The sequence below is a fragment of the Colius striatus genome, chromosome Z (genome assembly GCF_028858725.1).
Source record: "Colius striatus isolate bColStr4 chromosome Z, bColStr4.1.hap1, whole genome shotgun sequence".
Lineage (NCBI taxonomy): Eukaryota > Metazoa > Chordata > Aves > Coliiformes > Coliidae > Colius > Colius striatus.
Genome location: NC_084790.1, coordinates 862482 through 883548, shown reverse-complemented (window position 1 = coordinate 883548; position 21067 = coordinate 862482). Strand labels below are relative to the sequence as shown.

Below are 21067 nucleotides of genomic sequence, written 5' to 3'. Positions count from 1 at the left end.
GACTGGTGTCTGAGCTCCAGAACAAACTGCACGAGGCTCAGAGTGTGGTGGCTGTGAAAAACACCATCTCACCCCTGCTAATGCCTGCAGGACCAGGGGCACCACATTCCAGCTGTAGAGGGAGAGACAAGCATAGGCTGGCTGGCAAAGGAGCATGACTTAGGTCTGAACCAGGCAGCACAAAACCCCTGGGAAGCAACTGGCAGGTTAAACCTCACTGACAACATGCAGGCATCACAAACATGCACAGCTCCTTGAAAACACCCCCTTCCACTCTCCCCAGCAGAGAGTGTTTAGCCTGGTCTTGAGGCCTCAAAACTAATCCAATGCTGTGGGAGAGACCAGGAAAACTCATGGGACAGGAGCCATGGAGGATGCAGAGGAAGCACTGCCTCCAAGGCAGGACTACAGAAGCACAGGCAGGGGGACAGCCTATGCCTGAATAAAAGGAACCTGCTTTTCTACAAGAGCAATGTCTGACACACTGACAGAGAGGAAAGCCCAGCAGAGACTAAACACAAAGCAGCATTTTCTGTGTAAGCTGTGGGATAACAGCAGCCTTCCCCCTGCAAAGGGCATGTCAGAGGTGTTCTGTGGCATGGCCCTGGCCAGGGGGTGGGCAAGAGACCCACAGAGAAGGGAGGAGAGATACTGGATGTGTCCTTCTGGATTACAAGGAACCAAAGGAGCAACACTTTCCTTCTCTCCCAGTGGCAACATCTGCAGTGACAGGCTCTGGTGTGTGTCAGCATCTGTCTCATGGAGGTAAGCTGATAACTGCTTTGACAGACAGCTGTCACTCAAGCTGGAGCACACAGGGCAGGGCTGTGCCTTCAGGAGAAGGGGTAACAGGCACAGGCTGGCACACAGGCAGTGCCCCTGGCACAGGAGGAGAAAGTCCTTTGGTGCTGAGGTGAGGGAGCCCTGGCACAGGCTGCCCAGGGAGGGTGTGGAGGCTCCACATGCATCAGGGCAAAGATGGCACAATGGTGGAGCAATGAGGAGGCAGCGTGCCCACAGAGTCTCAGCCTCCCTGCAGGACCCTTCCCCTCAGGGAAGCCAAAAACAAGCCTTTTGATTCTCTCAAAGCCTACCCATCCATTTCAGCCTGGGGTTAAGCAGGAGGGGAGTACCCTGCAAAGCCCTGCACTGATAAGAGAGGCAGACATAAACGTTGGTGAGATTAGGAGAGCTCTGGGAGTTGAGGTCATGCTGGAGGCAGGGAGAAGCAGGGAGCTGGGAAGTGAGGATGGGCCCTTCCTAGAAATGTGGCTGCTGGCACAGACTTGCACATGTATGTAAGAGGCAGGGGTGAAGGAAGCACCTTTTAGCCTCCTTACAAATCTTGATGTTCTGAGTCTCCTTCAGCAGTTTGCTCCCAAAACCCTGCAGCCAAAGCACCTGCAAATCACACCCAAGAGTCCCCAACCCCCAAAGCAGCAGTAAATCACACCCCTGCTGTTCCACGAGCAAGTCCTTACCCTGAGCAACACCTAATCCCCAGCCACGTGGCCCTGGCTGCTGGAGACTCCCCACTGTGCCTTTCAGACACGAAGGCTCCCGCGTGGTCTGCACATGCGGGTGTGTGCACAGTGTGTGTGTGTGCAATGCACATGTGCATGTGTGCAGTGCACGTCCGTGCGCGCCCCCGTGCGCGGCTGCCAGCCCCTTGCACAAGCGCGCGAGCCTCTGTGCACACGCATGTGCGCGGCGCGGTGACGTCACGAGGGGCGGGGCGTGCGCGCACTTCCGGGTTCCCCGGGCGGCGGCGCGGAGCCGGTGAGCGATGGGGGGGGTGGGAAAGGGGGAGCATTGGGGGGGACCCAGACCGCGGGGGGTCCGTGGGGTGCAGTGTCACGGCCCGACCCCCCCCGTGTGCCCCCCGCGGCCCTCAGGCTGCCCACCCGCGGCTCCCAGCACGGGCAGCCCCGGGGCAGCGCCGTGGTTCACTAGAAAGGACGTTTTCTCACTCCAAGGCAGAGGTTGCAGGAGGCTTTGAGTGGTTCTTGTGTCCAGCTGAGTTTCAAGAGCTGTTTTCTTGTTGCCTTGCTTGCAGCGAGCCCTGCTCCGTGCTGAGGGATGCTGAGGGATGCCAGCTGCCCACCCTACCCACTGGCCACTGAACCAACCTGGAAACTCCAGCTCTGGGAATCCAAAGTGGGACAAAAACTGGGAGTGTAAGCACAGGGCCATCTCCCTGCCACGCTCTGAGGCTTTCACAACTCCCTGTGCCCTTGCTGCCCAGCCCCATCGGCTGCAACGCTGGGGAAAGCCAAGCTGAGCCTTCCCTGCAGCTCCCTGCAGCCTGGCACAGGAGCTGGCAACAGGCTGGAAGGAGTTGTCACTTTGGAGGGCTTGAGAAGCACAGTCCTGCTGTGGAGGGCAGCGCTGGACACTCAGCAGGCTCTGCTGCCACCCCAGGCAGTGGGGACACGAGTTGGAGGGGTTCAGCAGCAGCACTTCTGGCCTGTCCACACTCAGGTTGGTCAGCTGCAAAAGGAGGATGTTGCTGTGGGGCAGAGGGTGGCACCTTGGTCTCTGTCTCTGCTCTCTGTCCCTTTGCTGTGGGGCAGAGGGTGGCACGTTGGTCCCCATCCCTTGTGATGCCCGTGTTGCTGTAGTGGGAGTGATGGCAGAGCTGAGGGTGAAGGTAAGGATGCTGCTGTGAGCTGGGGCTGGGCTCTAGCCCTGCCCTAACTCTTCCCTAATTCTTTTCAAGGGCTTTCCTGCTCCCAGGCTCCCTCAGCTTGGGGCTGCCTGGGATTTGAAGCTCTATGGTTGTGGAAGCTCCTTCTCTGGAGGTTTCCAAACCCACCTGGACACGTCCCTGTGTGACCTGATCTAGGTGGGAGCTGCTTTGGCAGGGGAGTTGATCTGAATGAGCTCTGAAGGCCCCTTCCAACCCCTATGATTCTATGATTCCCAGTCTCTGGGAGGAAGGCAGAAGCTGTGTAGGAGAGGCCCATCCCAGCACCAGCCCTTGGACCCACAGTCCCATCAAAGGCCTCACTTCCCTGGGGCAGAGGGTGACTGGTGCAGCCCTCGTGCTTGGAAGATGACTGGCTCCGTGTCCAGGCCTTGAGTCACCCTGTCAGGCTGCTGTCCTGGGCTGCTGGTTCCCTTTGGCTGAGCAGAAGCAGTGACCTGCTGTTTATTTATAGCCCAGGAGCACGTCTCTCCTGGGCAGAGCCACAGGGCTGAGCACTGGGACAGGGGCTGTGCCTCTCCTGGCCCCAGCCTGGATCCCCACCAGCCCTTCCCAGAGGAGATCTGGCAGTTTCACAGCACTGTGGTGAGCCAAACAGCTCCCTTCTCTTCTCTGGTATCCCAGCTCTCTGCCTGCTTTTCTTTCTCTCTTGTTTTGTCCTCTGGGTTGATGTTGTGCTCTGTGAAACCTCTGGGGTGGTGACCACTGGGGAACAACGTGGGGTTCAATCCCATCTCTTATCTTCTCAAGATCACAAGGAATCAGCTGTGGCTTTCCAGGAGCTGCCTGGAAGTGCTCCCCAGCCCTCTGGTTCCTCTTCTAGAAGGGCTGCTGCTCTGATTGCCTCGTGTTTCACTTCTGGGTCAGGTGCAATGTGCCTGGGAGGTGCTTCCTTGCACTTGTCGTGCAGGAAAACGCTGCCCCACCAACAGAAGCTGGGATCCAACTGGTTGAACTGGTCGTGGTGGGAGCAGAGAGGCCCGTGGTGAAGGTGCTGGGTGTTGTCCTCCACCTCTCAGCCTCTGCAGGTGCTGGGAGGGGTGATGCTGGCGAAGGAGAGTGGATTTGGGGCAGCACTGCTGTCACCTCTGGCCAAGCACACCGGGGTGGCCGAGACAGGGAGAGCAGAGCTGGCAGGTGCAGCTGTGGAGCTGAAGCACAAGGGCCTAAGAAATGCCCCTGTGTGCCCTGAGCTTGCTTCTCCCACCCTTGGGTCTCTCAGCCCCCAGCTCTGGCACCTCAGATTGGTCTTGGGTGGGATTGTCTGGCTTGTTGGCAGGATGTGTGCAGGAGGGTGGTGGGGAAAGTGGCAGAGGCTGCCCTGAGGAGCCTGAACCTCCCCTGTGGAGGGCAGAGCTGGGGATGGCTTTGTGTGGTCCCCAGCAAGCCCTGCTGCCACTTGTCCGCTCGCTCCTCCCAAAAAGCCCCCGAGCCTCCAAGGCAGAGGTGAAGGTTCCTGCAATCCCTGTGCTCCCCCATTCCTCTGCTGCAAGCCCAAGAGAGGAAATCTTATGACAAGTGGTGGCAAAAGCAGCTTCCTTTTCTTTGAGTGTGGCTGTGTGCTGGAAAGAAGGAGGCTCCATGCAGGGCTGTGTCCCCAGAGAGAGCTCTTGCCCTGCTGGTGTGGCACGTGCACGGGGTGCTCTGCCTTGCTCTGCGTTTGGGATGCTCTGGCTTCAGGCTGCTTCAGACTGGGGCTGCTCTAGATCTGAGCCTTCAGGACTGGCCTGTGTAGCTCCTGCTCTGCTAAACATGTTTCTGCCCTGATCTGATGGCTCACAGGGCAGGGAGAAGCTGTCAGCTCAGGCTTGGCTTGGAAATGTGCAGTCTGGGTGCCACAGCAAGCCCCACTGACAGCTGCTGGGCTCTCTCCTTCTCCATGGGGATGACAAGTGCTTCCAACACTTTTCTTCTCCAATTTCCCACGTCCTTAGCAAGCTTTACAGTGGGAGCTGGTGCTGGAGCAGCTCTCAGCCCCTTTTCAGCACCAGGACATCATCAAGAGCTCTGCTCACAGAGCCTCCAGGCACAGCTCGGGTTCAGCACGACAGGCCAGGAGGCAGAAGTCAGTGGTCCCATGTTTGCAATCACCCTGCAGTCACAGAGGCTGCCACTGCCCTCCTGGCTTTTGCCTGGGTTGCCTGCAGTGGGAGGGCACTGATTTTACTCTCTCCCACCAAAAGCAGCTGCAGCAGAGCAGCCCTGTCACGGGCAACCCCCAGGAGTGGGGGAATCCCCGGGCTCATCTGCTCCTGGCCAGGGCAGCTGGAAACCTGACAGAGAACCTCCAATCCTTCCTTCCCAGAGAGCTCTGTGCCATCAGGGGAAGGGGATCCATCCCAGCTGGGTTCCTCCAGCACATACCAGAGTGCTGAGCTGCCATGGGGCTGCTGGGGGTGGGTGACACCTCTCTGGCTGGGCAACCTCGATGCCACTCACCTGGGTTTTGAGTGCCATCCTTCAGTCTCACTCACTAAATCCCTGGTGGTGTAGAAACAGAAGGGAAGCAGTCCTGAGCCTCACCTCAGGTTTAGGGTTGCCTGCAGGCAACTGCCAAGGGTTAATTATCCCCTGTCCATCTCTGGGCCATGCTGTGCCTTGCCTGGCACTGGCCAGTCCCAGCCAGGCGTGGGATGTGTTTCGGTGCAGCCCGTGGCTCTGGGATCCAGCTCCCTGGCCCTCAGCTCTTGCAAAATGCCTCAGGGTGTGATGTGGCACCTCATCTGGGCCTCTTGCCCTGACACTGGGTGTCCATCACCTGACAGGTGAGTTCCTTCCAAGCCAAGTGGCTGCTCAGACGTGCTCCTGCTCCTTCTCCCAAAGGTGACATGTGAAGGCAGCGCCCAGCACGGGGAGAGGCAGCAGCTGAGATGCATTCGAGCCATGCTGATGACCCCAAGGAAGCCATACAGGTGAGCTCACCCTCCCCACAGCCCTGCCACTGCCCTCCACACACCAAACACTGGCCCCAGGCCCTTTAGGGGCCCCCTTGAGTCTCCTCCAGCCTGACCAGCCCCAGGGCCCACAGCCTTTCCTCAGCAGGAACATGCTCCAGTGCCCTGAGCATCTTGCTGGCCCTGTGCTGGCCTCTCTCCAGCACTTCCCTGTCCCTCTGCAGCTGGGGAGCCCTGAATGATTTGATATCCACAGCAGAAGCACCACACACCTTCCAGGCAACCCCAGCAACCCCATGGGCTCTGAAACACCAGCTAAAACTGCATCAATTACTAATTGCAAGAGAAAAAAGCCAAGTGAGGCGTGATGCCAACAGGGAGCCCCCAGCAGCCGCTGCCAGGTGAGGGGCTGCACTCACATGGTGCTTCCCTCTGGATCAGCCCTGCAGTTTCACAGCCCTTCTACATGAAATCTTTCCCACCCCTTATGTTTTTCCCCCTGAGCCAAGCCTGTCCCTCCTGCCTTGCAGCTGATCAAGAAGCAGCTGGTGAATGCCATCAAGGCCCTGCAGAAGCAGTACGTGACCTCCGACGCCATCGTGACCAGCGACGATGGGAACGCCAACACCCTGTGCAGCGCCCTGGAAGCTGTCTTTGTGCATGGGCTGAAGGCCAAGCACATCAAGGCAGAGAGTGGAGGGAAAGGGAAGAAAGGAGGAGGCCGAGGAACGCTTCCCCAGCCGGTTTTCTGGGGTCTGCTGAAGAGTATCACCCACCGGTGAGTGAGCGGTTCAGCGGCCCCTGCACGCTGGGCTTTGTGGGGCATGGTGAGCAGGAGGGTGGCTGGGGGGAGAGATGTCTCAGGGAATCACACAGCCACAGCATCTCAAGGGACCTGCAAAGCTCCCCCTGCCAGAGCAGCATCACCTAGAGCAGGGCACACAGGAGCTCATCCAGCTGGGGTTGGGATGGCTCCAGACAAGGAGCCTCCACAGCCCATCTGGGCAGCCCCTGCCAGTGCTCACGGTGAGCAGGAAGGTGACTGGATGGGAAGAGATGTCTCTACTCTGTCCCTTGTTCTCAGTCCCTTAAAAGGTCTTTGCAAAGGGTTGCTCTGGTTTCTGTAGCATCTGCAGGGCTGGTGGGAGCAGGGAGCAGGAGGATGAGGGAGCTGAGCTTCAGGGCAGAGCAGTGGAGGTCAGCAAGCTGAGGTGGCTTGAGGAGCTCAAGCTGACCTGGCCTCTTTTCTAGGGAGGGGAGCTGCTGCTGCAGCTCTCACTGTGTCCTGGCTGATTTTAAATGTGAAGCTTACATTGAAACACACAGTTGTCACCGAGGAGTGTCCAGCCAGAGCAAACATGCAGGGACAGAGGGGATTTCCCTCTCTGCATCCTTGATCCAGAGGGACTGCTGTGTGGGAGATGCCTCCAGCCAGGGAGAGGAGCACCCAGAGGCACCTGAGGGCTGCCTGGGCTTGTTTGCTTTGAGGCACTTGGGAACTCTTTGTCTTTCCTCCATGGAAAACCACAGTTCCCATCAAGCAAAGGCACTTTGCAAGGCCTCTGTCCCAGCTCCTCAGCTCCCCATGGCAGAGCAGCTCGGGGAGTTCCCAACGGAGGATCCACCCCTGGTGATGAGACAGAAACAGAGCTGCTCACATCCCTTTGTGTTCCTTCCCTCCCCTTCCCCAGAAACATCGTGTCAGAGCTGGAACAGCTCATCTTCATCAACACAGACGTGGGCAGGTGCCGGGCCTGGCTCAGGCTGGCTCTCAACGATGGCCTCGTGGAGTGTTACCTCAAGCTGCTGCTGCGCGACAGCTCCCGCCTGCCCGAGTACTACCAGCCCTCTGCTCTGCTCCTGGATGCCGAGGAGTGTGAGTTCCTCCTTAGCTACCTGCAGGGTTTAGCATCCTTAACCTTTGAGCTCTCCTATAAATCAGCAGTGCTGAATGAGTGGACTGTCACCCCCCTGGCCCTGTCGGGGCTGTGCCCCGCGCCCGAGCCGCTGGAGCCGCTCCCGGCCGAGCCGCGCAGAACGGCCTCGCTGGGCTCCATCTCCCAGTCCTCGGATGACACCGACGTTCAACCTCCTGCCTTAGCCATTGGCAAAGCCAGCAGCAAAGCCAAGCTCACAGCCTCCTCCTTGAGCCTCAACACCACCAGCTCCTCCCAGCTCTCGTCCAGCCTGGGCTCCGACAGCATCCCCCCGGCGCCCGGCGCCCGCAGCCCCGAGCCGCTCTCCTGCGACTCCGACCCGGGCACGGCCACTGCTGGGGACCTGGACACATCGCTGCAAGAGTGAGTCTTTTCCTACATCTCCTCTTCAGAGGGATTCTCTAAGCCTCTCCTTTGTTTCCTCTCTCTGGCAGGGAGGCTTTCTCCTCTGGTTTTGTTCCTCCTAGAGCGAGCCTGAAAAGTAACAAGGAACACTCAGTGTGGCTTGTTGGGACCCTGCTGCCACGGCACATGAGCTCCCAGCCACTCAAGTGTGTGTCTGTCCTCTTTACCAGAGCAGAAATGCCACTCCCCAGCCCCAGGAGTGACACATCTCCCTGGCATACAGCACAAGATGCTCCAGGGCCTTTCTGCAGGGTGAAAGAGTTTGGTCTAAAGGGTTCTAATTTGCAGCTTTGGCAGACAATTTAGGGGAGGGAGCTTGTGAAGTTTGTCATCCTTATGAGTTATTTCTGCCCAGCACAAAGATTTCCAGCTGGTTGGATAAGCTCTGAGGCATGAGTAATGCCAGTAATGCTGGCTGTGAAGGAGCCAAGGAGCCTGGCCACAGGGTGCTGGTTGGCAAAGGCACCCTCCTCCTGATAAAGGGCTTCAGGAGGGTTTAGGGTCTGTCCTTTCCCCATCCATAATGGCACTTTGGGGGGAACCTGCCTTGATTGGATTGAACTCCTGAGGGAAACACGTCCCTTGACGCTCTCCTCTCGGCCTGGCTTGGGTTGAGCTGGCTGGAGCTGAAGCTGGGGCCCTGAGAGCAGCCTCTCTCCTGCCTGGGCTCCACTAATTGCTCATTAAGGATGATGAAAAGCTTTGCAGTTTGGCCCAGGGTCTGTGGCTGGGTACGTGTCTGGCAGCTGTCTGTGAGCTTGAGGGGAGCACCCAGAGCCCTCCCTCCAGCAGGAATGTCCCTGAGGAGCACAGGGCTGTGCAGTGAGAAGCCCCCTTTGCAGGCAGGCTCCTTGCCCCCAGGGGACTGGGCTGTAGGGGACAAATGACATGTTTTGCTCTTGGCAGGGTGGGTGCCACGGGGGTGTTTGCACACCCACGGGTGCTGCCAGCCCACGGGAAGCCAGCAGTGGGGCCCTGGCTTTGGGGGGGTCATCATTTGCTTTTATGACATTCAAGCTGCCCCCTTCTCTATTTCCAGGGTGTTGTCTGAGTTCAGCAAAGCCAAGCCAAGCCTGGAAGGCCCTGAGGGACGACCAGTGCCCAGCGAGCTGAGCCGCTCCCCAGCCACATCGCCCAGCCCCCTGGCACCGGCCCACGCAGCTCAGCAGCCACCCCCTCCCAACAGCATCAGCTCAGGCTGTGCCCAGCTGGGCAGCACAGTGACCAGCAGCCAAGGGGGTGGAGATGCAGCTCAGCACACCAGCTGCACAGGCAGAGGAGACACGGGCAGCAGTGGCACACGCGGTGGCACAGAGGCAAAGCAGCCAGCCCGCAGCCCCACGGCCGAGCACCTCCTGTCCCCTCTGCTGGGCTGCCCGGTGAGTGCCTCAGCTCACTTGCTGTCTGTGGGTTTGAACCTGCTGAGGGTCACCAAGGGCAAGGGCAGAGTCCTGCAGTTGGGGAGGAACAAGCCCCTGCAGCAGCACAGGCTGGGGGTGACCTGCCAGCAGGAGACAGAGCTGGCACTGCTGGGGGAGAATCAACTGCCCATGAGCAGCAACGTGGGCTCGTGGGCAAGGAGCCAGTGGCAGCCTGGGGGCATCCAGCAGAGTGTGGATCCAGCAGCAGGGCCAGGGAGCTTCTGCTCCCCTTTGCTCTGCTCTGCCACATGTGCTGAGGCCTCATCTGGAGTCCTGGGGCCAGTTGTGGGCTCCCCAGCTGCAGAGGGACAGGGAAGTGCTGGAGAGAGGCCAGTGCAGGGACACCAAGATGATCAGGGCACTGGAACATGTGTGTGAAGGGGAAAGGCTGTGGGCCCTGGGGCTGTTCAGTCTGGAGAAGAGAAGCCTGAGCTCAGGGGCACCTCAGCAATGCTGATCCATCCCTAAAGGGTGGCAAGAGGATGAGGTGGTACATTTTACTTTTGTTTCAAGTGCCAGCACAAGGGGTAACAGACACAAGCTGGAACACAAAGAGTTCCACTGGCACAGGAGGAGAAGCTCCTTTGGTGTGAGGTGAGGGAGCCCTGGCCCAGGCTGCCCAGGGAGGGTGTGGAGGCTCCTCAGGAGGTTCCCAAACCCCTCTGGACACATTCCTGTGCCCCCTGAGCCAGGGCTGGGGCTGCAGCAGCTCTGCAGGGCCCTGCCAGCCTCAGCCTTCTGGGATTCTGTGTTCCACTCCCTGACCAGCAGCTGGAATGGCAAAGGAAACATAACCTTGGTGACAGCTTATGAGTAAGCACCAGTTCCTCCACACTCCCCCTCTGCTGCTTCCAGTCTCCTGACAGTGAGCTGGTTGGAAGATGGTGCTCACATCTCCCTGCACCCCATGGAACTGTGTCCATGCAGCTTCCCTGGAAGAAATGAGGTCAAAGTCATTATTCCCTGGGCAAAGGGGCAGCAAAGCTTTTGAACCCTGCCAGTCCCTGGCCCTGAGTGAAGCTGCAACAGGAAGCCTTGGGGGTTGTTGATGATACCTGGAGAGTGATGAGCTCTTGCACAAATGTGGCCAGGGGCTGTGTGCAAGCTGATAAAACAGCCTGAGAGTTCTGTTTCTCAGGGGGACTTTTCCTTCATTCATGGCCCGTGTAAGAGGAGGGAAAGGAGCTGACAGGGCAGGAAACTAATGTCACTATTCCAGCAGAAAACTGTTGAGCTTTGTTCCCAGAGCAGGCTGGCATTCCCTGCTGCTCTGGGGACTTGTTCTTCACTTATGGTCCATGCCAGAGGAGGGAAGAGGCACAAGTCCAGAGCGCTGTGCTCCCAGGGCAGGCAGCATTCCCTGTGCTCAGGCTGGCTCAGACACCAGCGGATTTCCCCTGCTGCCACCGAGGAGCTGATCCTCTTCCTTTTGCTTTTAGGAACCTCTTTGAACAGCCCTGGCCTCTGTCTTATTTGTTACTGCCTTTTCCATCCTGATTCCCATTGTTTCCATCCTGGTTCCCATCCTGTGGTTAGGATATACTTCATCCCCCCCCACCTCCTCCCCAAACTGTCCCTCTTTCTGCTCTCAGCTCTCTCCCAGTTATCCCATTTCCTCTCCTTCCTCGTGGCCTTGGGCCAGTTTGACCTAATCTATGTATAACATATGGTGTCAACAGGAAATTCCCCCCTGCTTGCACATGACTCACACAGCAACCTGCCTTCCTGCTGCAGGGGTGAGCCCAGCCTGCCCAGGCACTGCCCTGCCAGCTGCCCCTGGCCTCACTGCAGGCTGCTCACGCCTCTTCTGCTCTCAGTCTCTCACCTAGAGCAAAAGGCTCTTGGAAAGCAGGAGGGAGTTGTGGAGAGGTGGGCTGCAGCCTTGGAAGGGGTACTCTGGGTCCAAGGAAGCTGTTGCCTTTCTCTCTGAGCTGTGTTGTGGTTTGTTCCAGTTCAGGGCCCTTGTCCCAGAACCTCACTCAGCTCCTGTAGCCAGAGAAGTGAGCAGCTGTGCTGTCACTGCCCTTACAGCTTCCCTCAGCCTGTGGGTCTCAGCCCCTCCTGACAAAGGGTTTCTCTGCCTTCCCTGCCTTGCTCTTTCCCTGTACTGACCAGGCCTGCTGTTGGGAGCATCTGCCTGTAGGCTGGAGGGCTCTGTTCCATCCCAGTCAGCTCTGTGCCTCTCCTCAGACCTCTTCATCCCTGAGCAAGGATGGCACCACTGCTCCAGGCAAAGCTCCTGCCCTTCCATGGCAGGGCTGCTCCTTCCCCTTCTATCACAGACACTCCATGGACCTTGTCTGTGGTTGCTGCAGGGAATGTGCTCTCCCTCTGAGTCCCCCAGTGAGTTGAGGGGCAGAGAGCTGATCACTTGGGGTTTTACAATCCCAGGATAACCCCCATGTTGGGCAGCTGCCAGCACAGTCCCATGGAGGGGTGGGAACAGCCCCCATGGAGGGGGCAGCAAATCACAGAATCCTTTGGGTGGCAAAGCCCTTGAAGCTGCTGCAGTCCCAGCCCTGAGCTCACCCTGCCCAGCCCAGCACTGAGCCACAGCCCTCAGCACCTCAGCTCTGTGCCTTTGGGATCCCTCCAGGGCTGGGCACTCCCCCAGCTCCCTGGGCAGCCTGGCACAGGGGCTGACACCCCTCTGAGGGAAACAGTTCTGCCTCAGCTCCAACCTCAACCTCCCCTGGGGCACCTGGGCAGGCTGCTGCCTCCTGTTCACCCCCCTCCAGGCCCTTTCCCTCCAGCAGCTTCCCAGCCCCTCTGCCCCAGCCTGGGCTCGGTGAGGCCCAAGAGCAGGACCCAGCCCTTGCCCTTGTTCAGCCTCATCCCACTGCCCTCAGCCCATGGCTCCAGCCTGGCCAGAGCCCTCTGCAGCCCCTCCTGCCCTCACACACATCTCTGCCCCCAGCCAGCTCCAAGTCCCTGCAGCCTGACTTGTTGGGGGGGTGTCAGAGGTGCTTGGCCAGGTTTGGTGGTTAATGTGTGTCCTGATGTCTTCAAACAGAAAAGAAAGAGCTGGATCTCAGAGGATGATTTCTACAGGCCCTCTGCAGGGGATGCCAGCGAAAGCACAGCCAGCACCAATGGCTTTGGGCCAGAGGAGGCTGCTGAGGGCCCAGCCCCAGGGCTCCTGAGTGCTCTGGACCTGCAAAGGCCGGCGCTGCCGCCCTCGGACGACGAGAAGCCCAAAGGGTCGCCTGAACGGGAGCAGAAGGGCTTCAGCGTGGTGCATCGCAGGCAGATGGGTACGTGCTGCTGCCCCTCTGCTGCTGCCAGCCAGGGGCTGGGGGAGCTGCCTCAGCTCAGGGGCTGCTGGGGCCCTTTGGTGCTGCACAAGGCAGCGGGAGCAGCTGCCCTGGGCGTTGCTGAGCCCACGGAAAGGGTTGGAAGAGGAGGAGCGCTGGGCGCCTGGCTCTCCTTGTCACCTTTGTGCTGTCCCTCCCAGCCTCCAAGTGCAGGTGGTGGAGGCCACAGCCCTGTAAGGTGTGAGGCCACAGCCCTGTAAGGTGTGAGGCCACGGTGCTGCTTCCAGCCCTGTAAGCCCCTGCCTCACCCCTGGGAGCCGGCGTCCCTCCGCCTGCAGCCTCTTCCCTCCTTCATTTCCCCACTGTTCAACTAAACCCCTCCTCTGTCCCACCCCTTCTCCCCAGGTCTTTCCAACCCTTTCCGTGGGCTGCTGAAGCTGGGCAGCCTGGAGAGGAGGGGAGCCATGGGGCTGTGGAAGGAGTTCTGGTGCGAGCTGTCGCCGCTGGAGCTGCGGCTGGAGCTGAGGCAGGACGGCCGCGTGTGCCGGGAGAGCTTCTCGCTGCTGCGCTGCGAGGCCCCGGCGCCCAGCCACGCCGACGGGCGCTTCCAGCTCACCTTCCTGGGCAGGAAGCTCCACCTCAGAGCCTCAGGCCGGGATGAGGCCGAGGATTGGCTGGACAGGATCCGGGAGGCGTTGCACAAGTGCCGGCCGCAGCTGGGGGAGGGGGAGGAGGAGGAGGAGGAGGAGGAGGAGTGGGAGACGCTGGAGGATCTGGAGGATGGGGGCGAAGGGCAGCCGGCTCAGGGGGACTCTGCTGCTCTGCTGCACTACAGCAACGTGCCTGGGGGCAGCCAGGACTGGACTGTGACAGCAGAGCCCGAGCTGGATGCCATCAAAGAGGCCGTTCTCTACATGGACCTGGACAAAACCTGGGTCCCTTTCGTCTTCTCCCTCTCCTCTGAAACTCTGAAGTGCTTTAAAGTCAGGAACAATGACAAAATCTTAAGCAACAGCTACAGCATAGGCAGCATCCAGGACATCCTCCCAGACAGCAGCCTGGGGGGACCTGCCTTCTTCAAGGTGCTCACCTCCAAAGCCGTGCTGAAGCTGCAGGCCGAGAGCGCCCCGGAGGCGGCTTCGTGGCGGGAGCTGGTGCGAGACGCCCTCACGTCCTACCTGGAGAGGGCAGAGGAGGCTCTGAGCCTGGCTGGCAGCTTGGATGGGCACTGCCAGCTCATCCTCAAGAACACTGTGAAGGAAAATGGCTTCATGTTGCAATACCTGGTGGCCATCCCCACGGAGAAGGGCCTGGACTCGCAGAGCTACATCTGTGCAGGTACACAGATACATGTGTGTGTGCCAGCACCCTGCCCTCCTGGGCAAAGCCAGGGGCAGCCTGGGGGCATCCAGCTGACTGTGGGCAGCAGGGCCAGGGAGCTTCTGCTCCCCCTCTGCTCTGCCACACATGCTGAGGCCTCATCTGGAGTCCTGGGGCCAGTGTGGGCTCCCCAGCTGCAGAGGGACAGGGAAGTGCTGCAGAGAGGCCAGCACAGGGCCAGCAAGATGCTCAGGGCACTGGAGCATGTTCCGGCTGAGGAAAGGCTGTGGGCCCTGGGGCTGCTCAGGCTGGACAAGAGGAGACTGAGGGGGGAGCTCAGCAACACTTACACATCCCTACAGGGTGGGTGTCAGAGGCTGGGGCCAGTGTTTGGTGTGTGGTGGCCAGTGACAGGCCAAGGGGTAAGGGGCGGAGGCTGGCACACAGGCAGTGCCCCTGGCACAGCAGGAGAAGCTCCTTTGGTGCTGAGCTGAGGGAGCCCTGGCCCAGGCTGCCCAGGGAGGGTGTGGAGGCTCCTCAGGAGATTCCCAAACCCCCCTGGACACGTTCCTGTGCCCCCTGAGCCAGAGGAAGCTGCTTGAGCAGGGGCTGGGGCTGGAGCAGCTCTGCAGGGCCCTGCCAGCCCCCACCACTCTCTGATTCTCTGATACTTGTCCAAAAACCCAGCTCCATCGTGGAGGAGGGTGTTAGTTCAGGTTCATGAGGCCACATCACATTAGAGACACCCCCAGTGCTGCTGCCCTGTTCCAGGCTGCTTTCCCCAGCCAAAGCCCAGGGAGCACCAAAGCCCCTCACTGAGGCTCCCTGGCCCCAGCCAGTGGCTCCTTTGGGGTCCTGTGTGTCCCCCACAGCCAGTCCCCATCCCACCCAGCACAGCTCCAGCTCTGCTGCCACTGAGACATTGGGAGCTTGACTCAAAGGCAACCTCAGATGGAGGAGGAGACCCAGGACTCCCTCCTTGAGCCTCGTGTGGCCTCAGCCTGTGGGGCAAGTGTAATGCAGAGCAAATGCTGTTTTTCCAGTTGTGCAGCACGTGTCCATGGGTGTGACAAGCTGCTGGTGCACAGCCTCATCCCTTCAGCCCTCAGCTGCTGCCTGGGGGTGCTGGGGCAGTGCTGCTCTCAGGGGGGCACTCCCTGACCCCCACGGGGTGGGGGCTCATTTGCTCTTTCCCTTGGGTTCATTCAGCTGTGGGTTTCTCTCCTGCTCCCTTGGCATCTCTCACACCCTCCAGCAGGTTGGTGGTTTTAATCTCTCCTCTGGGTTCTTGGTATCTGTCTTTTGTTCCCTTTCTGGTTGGGCTCTGCCTTCCCCTCCAGGCTTTGTCCTGCATCACCAACACATGGAGCAGCAAAAGACAAGACACTTCTCATGGGTGGGTTTTCTTGGGGAAGGGGGGCTGCCTGCCCAGCTTCCAGCTCCCTCCCAGCCCCATGCCCGTGCCTGGCACAGGAGGGCTTTCCTGCTGGCCATGAGCATGAAAACCTTCCCTACCCACAGCCTGAAGGTGAGCTGGGTTCCTCCTGGGCTACCTGCTGCTAGAACAAAGGCTTTCTATTGCCTTAACCCACCCCTTGCAGATGAGGATCCCCTGCAGCCGTGCTTTTGGTACCCTGCAGTGCAGAGAGAAGGGCTGAGTGAATGGAGCAGAGCTGCTGGGGCACGCAGGTGGCATTTAGGTTCTTCCCTAAACCCTTGGGATGCTTCCAGAATCCACTTCTCCTAACAAACACACCCCAAACCCACCACACAGTCGACTCACTGGATGGACAGAAGTGGCTTCAGGGAGCAGCTCTTCAATCAGAGCCCCTCACCTGCAGGGAAGGGCTGGGGAGCTCCCACTGTGCTGTAGCTCATCTCCAACCCTTCCCAAAGCTTTCTCTCCTCCCTCCCTCTCCCATCCCGGCAGCGGTGGGAGGGGGTTCCAGGGGCAGGCTCTCATCACCTGCCTCCCCTCAGGCTGCTCCAGGCAGATCGGCTTCTCCTTCAGCAAGCCCAAGCTCTGCTCCTTCTCTGGCCTCTACTACTGCGACAGCTGCCACCGGGACGACGAGACGGTGATTCCCTCCCGCCTCATCCACAACTGGGACCTCAGCAAGCGGGGGGTGAGTCGGGGCAGGGGCGGGACGAGCCTCCAGCCTCCGCCCCAGCTGCCTCCGGGGCCATCCGAACGTTTCCACCCTCGGCAGAGGTGGCAGCGCCCGCCCCCACCTCCCCCCTTCCCCGAGCCTCCCCCCCGGGCCGCTCCGAGCGCTGTGCTGGCCTCTCACCTCCCCTCCCCGCTTCAGGTGTGCAGGCAGGCGTTCAGGTTCCTGGGGCAGATCGAGAAGCAGGCGCTGCTGGACGTGCAGCGGGTGAACGAGAGGCTGTACGAGCACGTGGAGAGGATGGGACGCATCCGGCGCCGCCGCGAGCAGCTGCAGCTGCTGGGGGATTATCTCACCGTGTGCCGCAGCGGGGCCCTGAAGGAGCTCAGCAAGAGGTGAGGCCCCTCTCGGGGTGATATCTCCCCCTCTGTGCACCTCAGCGGTCTCCTCACCCCCCCTCGTGCAATCACAGACTCGTTGTAGGTGGAAAAGCTGCTGCTGTCCCAGCCCTGCCCTCACCCACGGCCTCAGCTCCTCAGATCCCTCCAGGGCTGGGCACTCCCCCAGCTCCCTGGGCAGCCTGGCACAGGGGCTGACACCCCTCTCAGATAAACAGTTGTGCCTCAGCTCCAATCTCCACCTCCCCTGGGGCAGCCTGAGGCTGTTTCCTCTTGTCCTCATCCCTCCCAGTTGGAGCAGGGGCTGGGGTTTAGCTCCATGTCATGTGCTGGAAGAAGTTGCCCATCTGTTCACTGGGTTAACACATTGAGATATGACTCAGAAAACACCTTCCTGAGGGAGGAGCCTCTGGCTGGACAGGAAACACCTGGCAGCATAGATGAGGACTTTATTTCTTCCCCCACCATTCCCCCTGGCAGCACTCAGGATGTGACACAACACAGACCTCAGGCTGGTGGGCATTTTCTGCAGGACTCTGTGTCATCCAGACTCCTCCTTGCTCCCAAGCTGCTGGAGGTGTGATGGAAACCCATCTACCACCTTCCTCTCTCTGCTTCTTTGCAGGCTGGACCACAGGCACTACCTCTTGGAGTGTCCCCACAAGTACAGCGTGGCTGATCTGAGGCAGGTGAGAGCCTGTGCCATGCTCAGGGCTGGGGGGTGGCTGCTGACAACACCCTGGTTCCTGTCCAAGGGAGACACCATGTGAAGTGTGGTGCTGCTTCAGCTCTGCTTTGCTGGTGCTTTCCTCCTGCACATCAGCTTAAAGGCAAGTAACTGCCTTGGGTTTCACTTGGCAAAGAAGGAGCCTCCACACCGTGCCTGGGCAGCCTGAGCCAGGGCTCCCTCCCCTCTGCACCACTTGAAACTACAAAGTGCCACCTCATCCTCTCACCACCTGCTCTGAGGGATGGATCAGCACTGCTGAGATCCCCCTCAGCCTTGTCCAGGCTGACCAGCCCCAGGGCCCACAGCGTTTCCTCAGCAGGAACATGCTCCAGTGCCCTGAGCATCTTGCTGGCCCTGTGCTGGCCTCTCTGCAGCACTTCCCTGGCCCTCTGCAGCTGGGGAGCCCAGCACTGGCCCCAGGACTCCAGATGAGGCCTCAGCACATGTGGCAGAGCACGAGGCCACGTTGGTGCTCATGTGCCCACCAGCACTCCCATCTCTGCCCCACAGATAGCTGATGGTGTCTTTGAGACCTTCCTGCAGTCTCTGCTCCAGTTTGCCTCCCACCACGTTTACAGCTGTGACCTGTGCACCCAGCGGGGCTTCATCTGCCAGATCTGCAACAGCAGTGACATCATTTTTCCCTTTGAGTTCGACACCACGAGCAGGTGAGTGGCCTCTCCCCCCCTCCCCCTGCCCTGGGACCACCCCAGCCCCTGGGCCATCTCCTGGGGTCCTCACAGGGGCTTTCTGGGCATGGAGTCCCAAGAAACAGCTCTGAGAGCTTTGGGCATCCTCATGGTGCCCACACAGAGTCATTGTGGGTGGAGTGAAGCTGCTGCAGTCACAGCCCTGCCCAGCCCAGCACTACCCCATGGCCTCAGCACCTCAGTCCCATGGTTTGGGATCCCTCCAGGGCTGGGCACTCCCCCAGCTCCCTGGGCAGCCTGGCACAGGGGCTCACACCCCTCTCAGGGAAACAGTTCTACCTCAGCTCCAACCTCAACTCCTCTGAGGGAGCTGCAGAGAGTGCTGCTGTGTCCCCTCAGCCTCCTCTTCTCCAGGCTCAACACCCCCGTGCCCTCAGCCCCTCCCCAGCACCCCTGTGCTCCAGCCCCTTCCCCATCTCCAGTGCCTGGCTCTGGCCACGCTGCAGCACCATCTCTCTGGTGATTTGGTGCTGACTGCCATCCTGGCAGAGAAGCTGAAGAAGCTGAAGGCAATCCCTGGCAGCCAGGAGCTGCAGGCAGTGCTGAGACCAAGGCACTTGGGCACCCTGTGCTTGCAAACATGTGCAGGGCACCTGAGCAGGATGGTTCCCTCTCCCTCCTTGCAGCAAAGGGATTGTGCCTGTTACCGAGGGCAACGTCCCCAGGGGGGAGTTTTCCCCTGAGAACGGAGCGTTTGGGCTGTGGGAGGAGCAGCCCCGGGGTGCTGAGCTGGGCCGGCCGCAGGGCTCCTGAAGCTTTGTTGACCTCTGTGGCTGCTTCCTGGCGGAGGAGGGGGGTTGCGCGGCAGGAAAGCGCCTCAACCACCATCCTCGCCCGGCTCAGCGCGGCTTCCTGCGCCTCTGCCCGCCCCCGGCCACGAGCACGCCGGGCCGGGCCCTTCCCCTGCGGGCTGCCAAGCCGGAGCCGGGCGCGGGAGGCTCCGCGGGGCCGGGCAGGGAGCCAGGCGGCGGCCCCGGCGGCTCTGCCATCCCCTGCCCGCAGCAGCCCGGGACTGCGGCCACCGGGCCGGGGCAGGAGCTGGCCCCGCCTGCCCATGCGCTGCGGCTGCTTCTCCGCCCCCTCTCCGCTCCTCCCCTGAGTTACTGGGTGGAATTAGCACACGGGCGCTTAGAAGGAAGCCGAGTGGGCCTCGGTGCTGCTGCTGGTGAGCTGGGGCAGGAGCACAGCGTGTCTCAGCCCTGCAGCAGCCCCGCTCTGGCTGCGTCCCTGCTGCTCACACAGCACACTGCTGGGACCCCAGCTCCCTGCCACACGGGTCCCACCATCGGGGTGGGGGCTCCTGGCTGTACCCCAGCCCCAAATGCAGCCCCAGCTGGGCTCTCCCTGCCCTGTCCTGCTGCAGGCTGTGATGGCTCAGCCTTGGAACTCGGGCACCTCAGCCTTGGAACTCGGGCATCTCAGCCTTGGAACTCAGGCACCTCAGCCTTGGAACTCGGGCATCTCAGCCTTGGAACTTGGGCACCTCAGCCCTGAAACTCAGGCACCTCAGCCCTCAAACTCAGTATCTCAGCCTTGAAACTTGCCCCAGCCTTGAAGTTTGGTGGCTCAGCCTTGAAACTCAGTATCTCAACCTCGAGCTTCATCATCTCAGCTTTGAAACCCGGTATCTCAGCCTCATCATCTGAGGGCTGAGCTCTCTCAGCCTGGAAGTGCTGCCACTGCGAACCTCTCCCCACATCCCCCTCTCTCATGTGTGAACCAGCCACAAGTGTGAGCAGCTGCCTTGAGCTGCTCCTCCCGGGGCTGCTGCCGCTCCTGCTGGCCGCTGGAGGTGAAGCTTTAGCTGGGGGGCTGCTGCCGGGGCTGCAGCTGAGCCGGGGCTGCTGCCAGCGGGGCCAGTGCAGAGGGAGCAGAGAGCAGGCGCTGCCCCGGCTCGGCACACGCCGGCTCTTTGATGCCACTCCCGGGAGTGGCTTTGTTTTCATGCCTTTTGGCTTCTTTTAGGTGCAGCGAATGCAAAACCGTCTTCCACCGAGCGTGTGAGGCTGGGGCCGGGTCGTGCCCGCGCTGCGAGCGCCGGCGCCGCTACCAGCGGCTGCTGCAGGGCGAGGCTGCTGCAGAGAGCGGCCGGTAGCACGGACCGGCCCCTCCGGCCCCGACCCCGCCGGTCCCAGCGGCTGCTGCAGAGAGCAGCCGGTAGCACGGACCGGTCCCGGCCCCGCCGGTCCCAGCGGCCGCTGCAGAGAGCAGCCGGTTCCTGCGGAGCGAGGCTCCCGCCGGGCAGAGCCGACCCCGCGACCCAGCCACCCCGCCGCCGCCTCGGCTCCTCCTCCCCAGGGCCCGGCGGGGGGATGTGATCCCGCCCCGGGGCTGCCGCTGCGCCTCTCGAGGCTGGGGATGGATGATGTGAGCGGCTGCTCCTGCCCCACCTGAGCAAAGGGCAGCCGCAGCTTCCCAGCTCCCTACTCACACTAAGCCGGGGATGCCCCCGGGAACCCTTCTGGTGCCAAGCTGCCGCCTCCCCTGCGGGGCCAGCCCGGGGGCTGCGGGTCGGGCTTTGCAGGCGAGGCTGTGGGTGACTGACACTGACTAAAGCTTTAGTTTTTTAGGATGTTGGGTACTGAAGAACCGGTATTTTTTTACTGGGGGGTATGGGGGGGGTTGCACAAGCTGCCCTGCCCCGGGGAGGGGGACAAAGTGACACTCGTGCCTTTGGGAGGGACCCCAAAGGGTCACTCCGGGCTGGGGGGAGCATCTGCCAGGGAAGGGGCTGCTCCTCCCTCTCCATCCTCGGGGCTCGTTTTATTTGCCTCTCACAGCGCCCCCTCACCAAGCAAAAGGAATAAAAGTTGATTTAACAACCAGGGGAGTTGTTGTCGAGGTTTGTCCAAGGGCAGGGGCAGCCTGGTACCAGCTGCAGCTCCAGGGCAGGAGGGATGGGGATGGGGATGCTGCCTGTCCTCCCTGCCCATCCTCTGTCCATCCTCTGCCCATCCTCTGTCCTCCCTGCCCATCCCGTGTCCTCCGTGCCCATCCCGTGTCCTCCCTGCCCATCCCGTGTCCTCCGTGCCCATCCTCTGCCCTCCCTGCCCATCCCGTGTCCTCCGTGCCCGTCCTCCCTTGTCCCTGCCCGTCCTCCAGGCTCCTGGAGGCTGTTTGAAAGCGCCTTCCCCATTTTCCCTCCCCACTGCCGTCGCCGTCTCCGGTGGTTTTCCCCCACCG

General features: G+C 60.8%; 1 protein-coding gene across 5 annotated transcripts; it reads left to right on the top strand.

Annotated features, from left to right (window-relative positions):
• The first annotated feature begins 43 nt into the window (after positions 1–43).
• On the top strand, positions 44–20709 carry LOC133628811 (pleckstrin homology domain-containing family M member 1-like). Of its 5 annotated transcripts, none has more exons than XM_062018358.1 (13): positions 44–765; positions 2057–2481; positions 5473–5619; positions 6132–6379; positions 7293–7901; positions 8983–9322; positions 12378–12618; positions 13024–13956; positions 15919–16064; positions 16248–16441; positions 17070–17133; positions 17685–17842; positions 19850–20709. In XM_062018358.1, exons 3-13 carry the CDS (start codon positions 5578–5580, stop codon positions 19977–19979), a joined length of 3105 nt encoding a protein of 1034 aa, XP_061874342.1. In that variant the 5' UTR covers positions 44–765; positions 2057–2481; positions 5473–5577; the 3' UTR covers positions 19980–20709. The 5 variants fall into 5 exon arrangements, with proteins under 5 accessions (XP_061874342.1, XP_061874340.1, XP_061874344.1 ...); XM_062018356.1 differs by having other exon boundaries at positions 45–765; positions 5531–5619; XM_062018360.1 differs by lacking the exon at positions 19850–20709 and adding an exon at positions 19248–19842 and having other exon boundaries at positions 45–765; positions 5531–5619.
• The last annotated feature ends 358 nt before the right edge of the window (positions 20710–21067 follow it).

What these genes read in the sequence shown, in the direction of transcription:
- LOC133628811 (XM_062018358.1), top strand. Translation starts at nt 5,578, where the DNA reads ATGCATTCGAGCCATGCTGATGACCCCAAGGAAGCCATACAG. An exon ending in GCGTGGCTGATCTGAGGCAG is followed by an intron (nt 17,134 to 17,684) that starts GTGAGAGCCTGT and finishes TCTGCCCCACAG; the next exon opens with ATAGCTGATGGTGTCTTTGA. An exon ending in GAGTTCGACACCACGAGCAG is followed by an intron (nt 17,843 to 19,849) that starts GTGAGTGGCCTC and finishes GGCTTCTTTTAG; the next exon opens with GTGCAGCGAATGCAAAACCG.